Source organism: Sinohyriopsis cumingii, chromosome 5 (genome assembly GCF_028554795.1).
Source record: "Sinohyriopsis cumingii isolate HCF-2022 chromosome 5, ASM2855479v2, whole genome shotgun sequence".
Classification (NCBI taxonomy): Eukaryota; Metazoa; Mollusca; class Bivalvia; order Unionida; family Unionidae; genus Sinohyriopsis; species Sinohyriopsis cumingii.
Genome location: NC_142965.1, coordinates 18,539,919 through 18,552,435, shown reverse-complemented (window position 1 = coordinate 18,552,435; position 12,517 = coordinate 18,539,919). Strand labels below are relative to the sequence as shown.

The following is a 12,517-nucleotide window of genomic DNA, read 5'->3' as shown; positions in this document are numbered from 1 at the left end:
ACTTTAGCTTTACATGAGATCTACAAAACTTTAACTTTATATGAGATCTACAAAACTTTAGATTTACACGAGATCTACAAAACTTTAACTGTACATGAGATCTACAAAACTTTAACAGTACATGAGATCTACAAAACTTTAACTGTACATGAGATCTACAAAACTTTTGCTTTACATGAGATCTACAAAACTTTAACTGTACATCAGATCTACAAAACTTTTAACTTTGCAAGAGAACTACAAAACTTTCGATGAGATCTACAAAACTTTACATGAGAGTAGAAAAAGCTTAGGCTTTTTTATATAAATATCAAACTATATTTGCACTATTTTGTTTTTGTAATTTTGCTTTGTTTTGCTGTTATCTTAATCAAAGATTACACAGTCAACCCGTTGCTGGATCCAATGCGTTTCAAAAAGACGTATTTGTGTTATTTTCACTTATCGTTGGTACTATAACATTTAAAATAAGAACAGAAATAAAGAAAACATTAATGACCAACTACTCAGTCTAGTAGAACTAAACAAATATAGGGGACAGGTTGGTTGGGTGGTGGAGGTTGGTGTGCTTTTGAAATAGGGCCTGAAGGATTGGATTTTTTGTGGTTAAAAAAAAAACGCATTTTCGCAAAGCTTGTACGGCACAAAGTGGTACTGTATTTTTGAATTAAACTCATCTATTCTACTTTTTTGATAAAATAAATGCACATATTTGTTTTCATTACCCTTCAAAAACATATCTATGAGTAGTTTACATCTTATACAAGCAGACAATTGCAAATCCCTTTAGTAAGGTAGCTAATTTTGTAGCTAACTTTATGACGTAGCTATGGTTGGTGACAGATAGCACGATGTACGCTTACCTGAAAGTTTACCTAAACTGGGAGTAATTACCATAAATACTAAAGCCGTTTCAACAAGGTATAAACTCGCACGTAATTAATTTCACTCTCACCAGAATACAACCCCTGCCGATGGTGTGAGGCCTCGCGCTATTTCATGGTCACACAAAGGTTGTCGAATGTTCAGTCCTAATATCCATCATCAAGCCAACTGCCCCAAAATATTATAAGCAAACTTAGATCTCCTAACTCTAACGTTTTCCAACCATTTGTCATAATTTTTTCACCATACACTAAACATTTAACACTAATTCATATGCGGCACGTTTCAACATTTAATACTTAATTCACATGGAATAAGTGTCCACACTAACACTAATTCATATAGATTAAGTGTCCACGTTACCATTAATTCAGATAGAGTAAGTGTCAACATTTAGCACAAATGGATAAATGTAAACATTTAGCACTAAGTCACATGGAGTAAGAATCAACATTTAGCACTAAGTCACATGGAGTAAGAATCAACATTTAGCACTAAGTCACATGGAGTAAGAATCAACATTTAGCACTAAGTCACATGGAGTAAGAATCAACATTTAGCACTAAGTCACATGGAGTAAGATTCAACATTTAGCACTAAGTCACATGGAGTAAGAATCAATATTTAGCACTAAGTCACATGGAGTAAGAATCAACATTTAGCACTAAGTCACATGGAGTAAGAATCAACATTTAGCACTAATTCGTACAAAGCAATTGTCAATATAAAATACTTTGATGATGTTATATGCAGATGAGAGGACGTGATTATCTCAACTTTGGAGATAGGGAAGTTTTCACCTTGAAGACTGCTGTGCATACACATTTATTTCGTATTGCTATTTAATAATTATGTATACTGACGCAGTCTGTACGGCAAGTCAAAGATTGATTACTCTATAGCCCGAAGACTTGCTATTTTGTGTGTATAAAAAAAAATGTTTGAAGCTAAGACATGGACCAAGCACAAAGAGGTTTTATTAGTTTAGAAGAAATTCCATCTTTAGATCTTTTTCAGAACTCATATTGATGCATTTTTTATACCATAAACATTTTTTTATATAACTGTGATAGTTCTAAAATCGCCTTCAAGATAAATTTTATTTTAACTTTCGAGATTTTAATTTTTGTCTACTGCAGAAACTAAAATTAAATATTTTGTATCCAGCATCGCCCATTTATATGAGGGATACATACATACATACATACATACATACATACATACATACATACATACATACAATGACTACATTGTACAATATTACATACATTTTGTTGGCTTGATGACTAATTCTTTTATAAAGTTACAAATTTAATTTTGTACTTAGTTAAAAGGGTGGCACGTGTTTTATATTATTACCATAACTCAATTGTTTTCCAGTCTTGTGAATCATTTTAGAACTTGTTACTTTCATTTATTAAAGCCTTATGTACGATACTAAAAGGTACATTATTTTTGACATGTTAGGTTTGAAGAATCCATGATAATATTCAACTTAACAATCATGCTTAATCGTCAGGACTGTTAAAAGTTTCATTTCACAATTTGCCTCAGTATAACACTGTGTCGTGTTTGCGCAAGGGCTGATTGAACACTGAACAAAAAATATACTTGACTGAACTTTGTATGCTAATTCAAACGTTTGTCCGTACGTTTTGAGTAATCATCGATATAATTGTTTGTGTTCTTAATCATTGTTGCTGTCGTCATAACTGTAGTTCTTGTTGGCATCGTTATTTTTGTGCCCATAATTGATATTATTATACCACATAAAAGTAATAGCGTCAATTATTGGTGCACAGAATGTCGCGTGTCGCCATCACGTGATGGTGCCTCCATGTCTTGCTTGATTTGGTACTGTGAACAATGCATTGCCTTGTTTGTGGAAGATATGAAGGTTTGTTGCCTTGGGTTAACAAATTCACATTTCTACCGTACAAGGTTAAGTGTATAGTATTTCTTTCCGCAATAAAATATACCCACCTGTACTTATCGGGATAAACTTCATATATAAAAATGTAAACCAGGTAAAGAAAACTGTGGACAGGGAAAACAAGCAAACCAAGAACAATTTGATTCTCTTCATGAAAATATCAGCAAATCTGAAATGAAAAGGTAAATGTGATCAACCTAAAATAAAAAACGATATCCTCAACATACCTTGCATATCCAATTTGAAATATAATGAAGGTACCTTGCATTACCATCCTAAACATACTGAAGGTTTAATGCATTACCAACCTAACATATAATGAATGTACCTTGCATTACCATCCTAAACATACTGAAGGTACGATGCATTACCAACCTAACATATAATGAATGTACCTTGCATTACCAACCGAAAACATATCTCAAAGGGTCCTTGCATTACCAACCTAAACTATATGAAGATAACTTGCATTACCAATCTTAAACATATACCGAAAGGACCTTGTATTACCAACCTAAAAATACAGTGAAGATATCTTGCATAACCAACCTTAAATATCATTATGGTATCTTGCATCTTTTTGCCAGTCTGAGGCAACATATCTTAAATGTAACTAATTATATTCTAAACGTGACTCTACATATTATTGTGCGATACATTGTTAATTGTTCTAAACATCACATTAAGAAATGTTTTGTGACATACTCTATGTATTTGATACTGTTATGTATATTTAATTTGCTTTGTTTGCTAGTTATTTTTTTAATTTTCAGTTTCATTATATGCTACTGTGATGCAACATTGTATGACGGAATTAACCTTGTCCAAAAGCAAGTCTATTTTCTACTTGATCAGAATTATTGTTTTTTTTATAGTTTATTTTGTAAACATTAAGCATTAAGAACGTTCTTTTATACTAGGCAATCTTCGTTTTATAAAATATTACTTGTGACCTGAGGTCAAGAGGAAGATTATATAACCTTGTTACTGATAAGATTATTTATTCGTGCTTTAAGATCTAGCAGAATCAATTTGTTTTATTGTTGTGACAAGTAGTTCATTTTAGGTTGGAATTTATTTCTTCAAACTATTTAATTCAGTGAATATTTTCTATGGAACTACACATGTGCTCTGATAACATTCTTCGAAACAGAGAGTCTTGGATTCATAATGAAATACAGACAAAAGCAGATATTCTCGGATTATATTATCTTGATTCAACAAAAGACTGTTGGTACATCAATACTTTACAAGCCATCACAGGCACATCAACACCTTCAGCGTCGGACTTAATTTGGACTTCCATTAAAGTGTTTTCAGAATTTTTATATTCAGGAGTTGTGCCTGTAATTCTAGGATTATTTTGTGATTTCCTTCGTAATACCGTAAGTTATTTTTTATTTTCATTTTGTATTCTAGGGAAATAATTATTTGTTGGCACAACTTTGAAAAATCAAGCATCTGATAAAACGGATCAGAAGTCCTTATCTTTTCCTACATGTACTTATTGCAAGAAGAAAGGGCATGTTAGTTTTCATTGCTATAAGCTGAAAACTAAGCAACTGAGTCATGACATACCTATTCCAAATGCTCTTATTTCTACGAGGTCAAGGTCACGGACATGTATTGAAAGCAATACATTTGTTGGGTCAAACAAACCCCAGTGTGATATTATTATGGAGAATTATGAACCATTCATGTTGAAGGGTTCTATATCACTCAGGGATGATTCGGCCAATCATATCCCTATTAACATTTCAAGGGGCACAGGAGTTTCCCACAGTCTTTTATTATCAGGTAATTTGCCTTCTTCTTGAGGAGTCTGTTTCTAACAAGAGTGTTCTTATTCAGGGAGTAGAGTGCGGCTTTATTAATGTTCCTCTCCATTGTGTAAATTTGTCTTCAGTCTTAGTCTTCGGACCAGTGAAGGTCGGAACAGTGTCGTCTCTACTCATCAAGGGTATTCAGTTATTACAAGCAATGACCTAGCTGGAGATAAGGTTGTGGTGAATCCACTTGTAACTTACAAGCCTTGTTTGGACCAAAAAGTCGATTCTATTGAAAAAGGAATCGTTGATTTATACCCAGATTATGCAGTTACCAGAGCTAAGGAAAAGAAAGTTCCCTGAATGATGTTCATCAGGAAAGTATTCCTTTTGCTGCCACGTGAATAATCAGGATTTTGATGAGGTCACTTTTACTCCTGTTTTGGATCAATCAGAAGGTATTGGTCACATATGTATTCTTTAACTACTCATTCTCTTTATTGCAATCAGGGTGACAAACGAGAATCACTTGTCAATGAACAGGAAAAAGATCCAGATATATGTTTGTTTCAGAGGGCTATTAGCGAAGATGAAGGCACATAAGTAACGTTTGTTATTTTGTTAAAAATGGGGTTCTTATGAGAAAATGGTGACCAAGAAGGAGACCACCTGAAGTACATGCTGGTGACGTGTGGTCGGTAAGCTGTCAAATTGTAGTTCCAAAATGTATAGACAGGAAATGCTTAGTTTGGCCCATGAATCTCCTTTGGGTGGTCACTTAGAGATCAATAAGATGTATCACAAAATCCTGAATAACTTTTATTGGCCAAGAATTAAAAGTGATGTTTGTAAATACTGTAGATCTGTCATACGTGTCAAATGGCAGGAAAACACAATCAGTAGATACCTATTCCTGCATTTGACGAATCATTTAGCAGAATAATGGCAAATTGTTTCGGTCTCTTACCTAACAACAAGTCAAGCAACCAATAGTTGTTGACCATAATGTGTGCGTCTACAAGATTATCAGAGGTAATTCCCCTGAGGCATGCTAAAACTTAAACAATAGTAAAGGCTTTGGTAAAGAGTGTTTATTACTCAATTTGGCATATTCAGATCTGTCCTATCTGATCAAGGGTCTCATTTTATGTCTGGAATGTTCCAGCAAGTTATAGATAAAGTAGGCATCCAGCAATTCAAGGCATCTGCCTGTCACCCTGAAATCCAAGGGGCTTTAGAAAGATTTCATCAAACTTTGAAAATTGCAAATCGGTTATATTGTTTTGATACTGGAAATGATTGGGACAATGTAATAATTTACGTTTGTTTGCTGTTAGGAAATCAGTTAAAGAAGTTTTAGGATTCATTCCATTTTAACTAAATTTTGCACATACTGTGCGTGTACCATTGAAATTGTTAAAAGAAACTTCTTTCAAAAGAAGATACAGAAATACATATTCTCGATTATGTTTGCAATTTTAAACACAAGTTATCATAGATTGTGAGGTTGCAAGAACTAATCTGAACTCTACTTAAAAATGAAATATCCAAGCCTGAGAAAAATACAATGGAAGGGAGTTTTCGTCTTGGTGATAGAGTTCTTACTGTCTTGTCCATGCCAAAAAAAATCCTCTTCAGGCTACTTACTAAAGACCTTACACAGTTTAAAAGAAAATAAGTGATTTAAATTATATCACCAATACTAATGGGACAAAAACAAAGTTGCCATATAAATATGCTAAAGGAGTACGTTGATAGAGATAGCCCTGTTAATCATTCAGTACAGTTTAGTTGTACCTGTCCCACACAGTGTAGATTTAAGCGACAGAATGCAATCGGACTGTAGTAACGCTGGAGTAACCAATCTTTTGAATTAAGCAATCATGAATAATCTGGACCATAAACTTTCACATCTGCAGCAAAAGTAATGAACAAACTAAACGGATTTTAGTTGAATATGAGCACTTGTTTCTGATGCTTCAACACAAACAAATATAATCTACCATAAAGTTGAAATTTTAAGATTCTGCACCTGTGAAACAAAATCCGTACAGGATGAACCCTCTCAAACAGCAATGTTCGAAAAAAGAAATTTGATTTAGAATGATTTCATAGAACTTAGTAAAAGTAACTGGAGTTCACCATGTATACTGGTTCCGAAACCAGATAACACTTTCCGCATGTGCACATATATGTGAAGGTGAACAGTGTCCATTGCCAAGAATCGATGACTGTTTTGACAGAATTGAAAACGCAAAGTATGTCATAATATTTGAACTTCTGATAGGATTTTGGCAAATTCCAAAGGAAATTTCGGCATTCGCAACTCCAGATTGACTTTATCAGTATAAATTGATGCCGTTTGGGATGAAAGGTTCGCCTTGTACATTTCAACGTTTAATGAACATGAATGTGTCTGGTCTAGATACTTGCAATGCTTACGATGATGATGTCATCATTTACAACGACACCTGTAAAGATAGCATGGAGACAATTTGGAAATTATTTGACAGGCTCAATGATGCAAAGTTGACAATTAGTCGTGCTTGTGTTAAATTTCTTGGACATATCACGAGTCATAGACACGTTATGTCTATAAATGCTAATGTCAAGACTATCTCTGAATTTCCTGTGCCTATCAATAAAAAAAACTGATGCGACTTTTAGGTATGCCTGGATACTATGGGAAATTTTGTTCCAATTTTTCTATAATTGCTGAAACCCAACAAATTTATTCAGAAAGAAAATCAGTTTCATTGGTCTGAAAAATGTCAGGAGGCTTTTGATAAGTTAAAGGCCATACTTAAGAGTTAACCAGTTATCTAAGCTCCTGTTTTTTACTTAATCTTTAAAGATGAAAAGTAAACTTGAGAGATCATTTAGGTTGAGTTTGATGTTGCAGAAATACAATATGCCATAAGGCATGTTAAGGGAATAGACAATTTAATAACAGATGCACTATCATTTATATAGAAATATTATATTGCTTCTTTATACTTTGTGTTATTCATAAGATTTCATTTTATATACAATTGTATCATATGTATATTTCCCTAAAGTAAAATGAAATCCTTATTGCGTAAATCGTGCTTTTTCTTTACTAGGGGATGTGTTATGTATATTTAATATGCATTGTTTGTTATACTTTTATCTTTTTAATTCATTATATGCCTATGTGATGTAGCATCTATTATGTAGGACTTCACTTGGTCCAAAATCAAATTTGTTTTCTTCTTGATCTTTATTATTGAATTTTTCGTTTGGTTTTTTTTTTGTAAACATTAAGAACTTTCATTGATTCCATTTTGAAACACAAAACTAATTGTGACCTGTGGTCAAGTGGAAGACTATATAATCTTGCTACTGGAAAGATTATTCATTCGTGGCTTAAGGTCTAGCAGAATCAGTTTGTATTATTGTTGTGACCAGTCGTTCATTTTGGGCTTGAATTTATTTCTTCAAATTCGGTAATTATTTTCTCTGGAAATTCAAACGTGCTCTGATAACACCCTTAGTAACAGAGAGTCTTGGATTTATAGTGAAATACAAACAAATGGATATATTCTCGGATTATATTACTGTGATTCAACGAAAGAATGTTGGCACATCAATACTTTACAAGGCATTTGAGGCACAGGAGCACCTTTAGCGTTGGACTTAATTTGGATTTCCACGAAAGTTTGTTTATAGCTTTTACATTCAGGACTTGCACATTCAGGACTTGTATATGTAATTCTATGATTATTTTGGTATTTAGTTCGCTATGCCGTCTGTTCCTTGTTTCATGTTTACTTCTGTGTTCTATGGAAATAAATTATTTGTTGAATTTTACAAAGCTTGATGGATTCCACATTTTTCTTTAACTTATTTGAAGAGTAAAGACTCGTAACAATGCTATATACTGTTAATTGTTCTCGAGGTGACATTAAGTATTTTTTGCGATAGTAATTTTTCTAAATGTCACACTAAATTTTTTTGTACGATACACTTTTAATTGCTCTAAAAGTCCACTAAATATTTGTATGAGTTACAATGCTAATTATTTTAAACGTCACACTGACTATTTTTGTGATACGCTTTTACATGATAATGTTCTTTGCGATTTGTTAATTATTCTAAATGTGGCATTAAGTAGTGTGTACCAAAAAATGCTATGTGTTCGTGACAAGCTTCATAAATGTTCCAAATCAAGATGGTCGACACATGGGTGAACCTTTCTTTTGGTGACCTCGCTAAATGGCGATGCATTGTTTTCTTTTGAATACCAGAAAGTTAACAACTATAAAAAAAACTTCAATAAGATTGAAAACAGTCTAACTGCATTGAAAGTTCAGTATATATGGTCAAATCAAACATGAATATCAATCTAAAAGTAAAACTACAAAACATAACGATTACAGTAGTATTTAAATTTAATTAAGGGAAGAGGAATGCAAGAAATGTTTATAAGTTCTATGCATCAAGTAATAATAACAATGGCTAAGAAAAACAGTTTCCATATTTGTTCACTATAATGTACAAATCCCTAATAATGTATTGTTTCACCGCTCAAGTCTTTATCAAACGATATAAATTATTGCTCGAATTTTTATACTGCTTTGTTATTCAACATATGCAATAAATTATAACACATCAAAAGCTGTACCTTCCTATTATCATCCCAGCTATTGCTCCACCTAGGCTTCCGTAGAATCCAAACCATCCGGCCTCGGTCTGAAAACAGAGTCAGTCTCATGGAAGTTATAGACGATTTCATATATTGTTTGATAATGCATCACTTATTGTGACTAACACAGACTAGAGCATAACTTAACTCCCTAGCACTATTGTATGTATGCTTTCATTTGTATGCTAGCTAACTACTGCTTTAAACCTGGCAATGTGTTCCATCCAGAGTACCTGGCACGTTACATAGATGCGAGTATTTTGTGACAAATAATGTAAATCCGAATACCATTTTTCCATTTCATCAATATTTTATCTGTCTACCATATGTTCTTGTTGAGCACCGAAACATGGAGACAGTCACTGGATTTGTTTGTGATATTGGTTTGCTGTTGTCCTAGTCCAGTATTGCGTCTTTCATAGACTTAAGTGGATTCCTTACTTACATTAGGCATGAATACAGGTAAAACTTGTAAAACAAAATGAACCAATTAACATGATTGACATCTGTCCTCAAGGAGTGAGATTTCAACAAAACCTGAGCAATAGCGACATAAAATGTCACCAGCCAGATGGTGTGATATTATCCTACATTTTGATCTCAACCATCCGTCACACAATGAGGAACACTTTCATTAGTGATAAAATTGCAAAAGGCATAGTTGCTGTTAAAATATATCTTAGCAACATAAACCTGACGGATTGGAAACATAAAGTGACGTAATTTATGTATATTGTCATTCCTCCAGTATGTTTGTTGGCGCTATTGTTTTGAGCTGTAGAGCCAAGATTTGAAACTTTGAAATAGTTTATCTTAGTTTTCAGAGTACTAAGCAGGTTAATGACCTAGGGCATAATAAAACAAAATCCGATTGTGTTTACTCAATAAGGGAATGCCAGGCAACCCGTCATCATTAATGGATCAAACGTATGACGTTACAATATAATAAACATACTCCATCGTGCAGCTTTAGTTGTGACTTCTCTACCCATTTCTGATTATTTTATCTTGTGTTTTCTTTACAGATCCATCTTAACAAAGTCTGACAAATATTGCAATCTAATCTGAAAGACATTTGCTCTTCTGCGTCGTCTTCAGTTTGTAGTTGCAGTAATGGTACTTATAATATTACTATCAGTACACATACTTATAATATTACTATCAGTACACTTACTTATAATATTACTATCAGTACACATACTTATACTATTACTGTCAGTACACATACTTATACTATTACTGTCAGTACACATACTTATAATATTACTATCAGTACACATACTTATAATATTGCTATCAGTACACATACTTATAATATTACTATCAGTACACATACTAATAATATTGCTATCAGTACACCTACTTATAATATTATTGTCAGTACACATACTAATAATATTGCTATCAGTACACCTACTTATAATATTATTGTCAGTACACATACTAATAATATTGCTATCAGTACACATACTTATAATATTGCTATCAGTACACATACTTATAATATTACTATCAGTACACATACTTATAGTATTGCTATCAGTACACATACTTATAATATTACTATCAGTACACATACTTATAATATTACTATCAGTACGCATACTTATAATATTACTATCAGTACACATACTTATAATATTGCTATCAGTACACTTACTTATAATATTATTGTCAGTACACATACTAATAATATTGCTATCAGTACACATACTTATAATATTGCTATCAGTACACATACTTATACTGTTAGTCATTACACATACTTATAATATTGCTATCAGTACACATACTTATACTATTACTGTCAGTACACATATAATATTGCTATCAGTACACATACTTATACTATTACTGTCAGTACACATATAATATTACCATCAGTACACATACTTATAATATTACTATCAGTACACATACTTATAATATTACTATCATTACACCTACTTATAATATTATTGTCAGTACACATACTAATAATATTGCTATCAGTACACCTACTTATAATATTATTGTCAGTACACATACTAATAATATTGCTATCAGTACACATACTTATAATATTGCTATCAGTACACATACTTATAATATTACTATCAGTACACATACTTATAGTATTGCTATCAGTACACATACTTATAATATTACTATCAGTACACATGCTTATAATATTGCAATCAGTACACTTATAATATTATTGTTAGTACACATACTAATAATATTGCTATCAGTACACATACTTATAATATTGCTATCAGTACACATACTTATACTGTTAGTCATTACACATACTTATAATATTACTATCAGTACACTTACTTATAATATTATTGTCAGTACACATACTAATAATATTGCTATCAGTACACATACTTATAATATTGCTATCAGTACACATACTTATACTGTTAGTCATTACACATACTTATAATATTGCTATCAGTACACATACTTATACTATTACTGTCAGTACACATATAATATTGCTATCAGTACACATACTTATAATATTACTATCAGTACACATACTTATAATATTACTATCAGTACACATACTTATAATATTACTATCATTACACCTACTTATAATATTATTGTCAGTACACATACTTATAATATTACTATCAGTACACATACTTATAATATTATTGTCAGTACACATACTAATAATATTGCTATCAGTACACATACTTACAATATTACTATCAGTACACATACTTATAGTATTGCTATCAGTACACATACTTATAATATTACTATCAGTACACATACTTATAATATTGCTATCAGTACACATACTTATAATATTACTATCAGTACACTTACTTATAATATTATTGTCAGTACACATACTAATAATATTGCTATCAGTACACATACTTATAATATTGCTATCAGTACACATACTTATACTGTTAGTCATTACACATACTTATAATATTGCTATCAGTACACATACTTATACTATTACTGTCAGTACACATATAATATTGCTATCAGTATACATACTTATAATATTACTATCAGTACACATACTTATAATATTGCTATCAGTACACATACTTATAATATTACTATCAGTACACATACTTATAATATTGCTATCAGTACACATACTTATAATATTACTATCAGTACACATACTTACAATATTACTATCAGTACACATACTTATACTGTTAGTCATTACACATACTTATAATATTGCTATCAGTACACATACTTATACTATTACTGTCAGTACACATATAATATTGCTATCAGTAC

At 31.9% G+C, this 12,517-nt stretch overlaps 1 protein-coding gene across 1 annotated transcript in view; it reads right to left on the bottom strand.

Annotated features, from left to right (window-relative positions):
- The window catches only part of LOC149798727 (solute carrier family 49 member 4 homolog), a 40,585-nt gene that overhangs the window by 2,705 nt on the left and 25,363 nt on the right, over positions 1–12,517 (bottom strand). Inside the window, exons 9-10 of the mRNA XM_089956975.1 lie at positions 9,230–9,297; positions 2,869–2,987 (exon numbers count right to left, since the gene is read on the bottom strand). Coding sequence (XP_089813101.1) covers positions 2,869–2,987; positions 9,230–9,297 — 187 coding nt within the window. The remainder of the gene's footprint in view (positions 1–2,868; positions 2,988–9,229; positions 9,298–12,517) is intronic.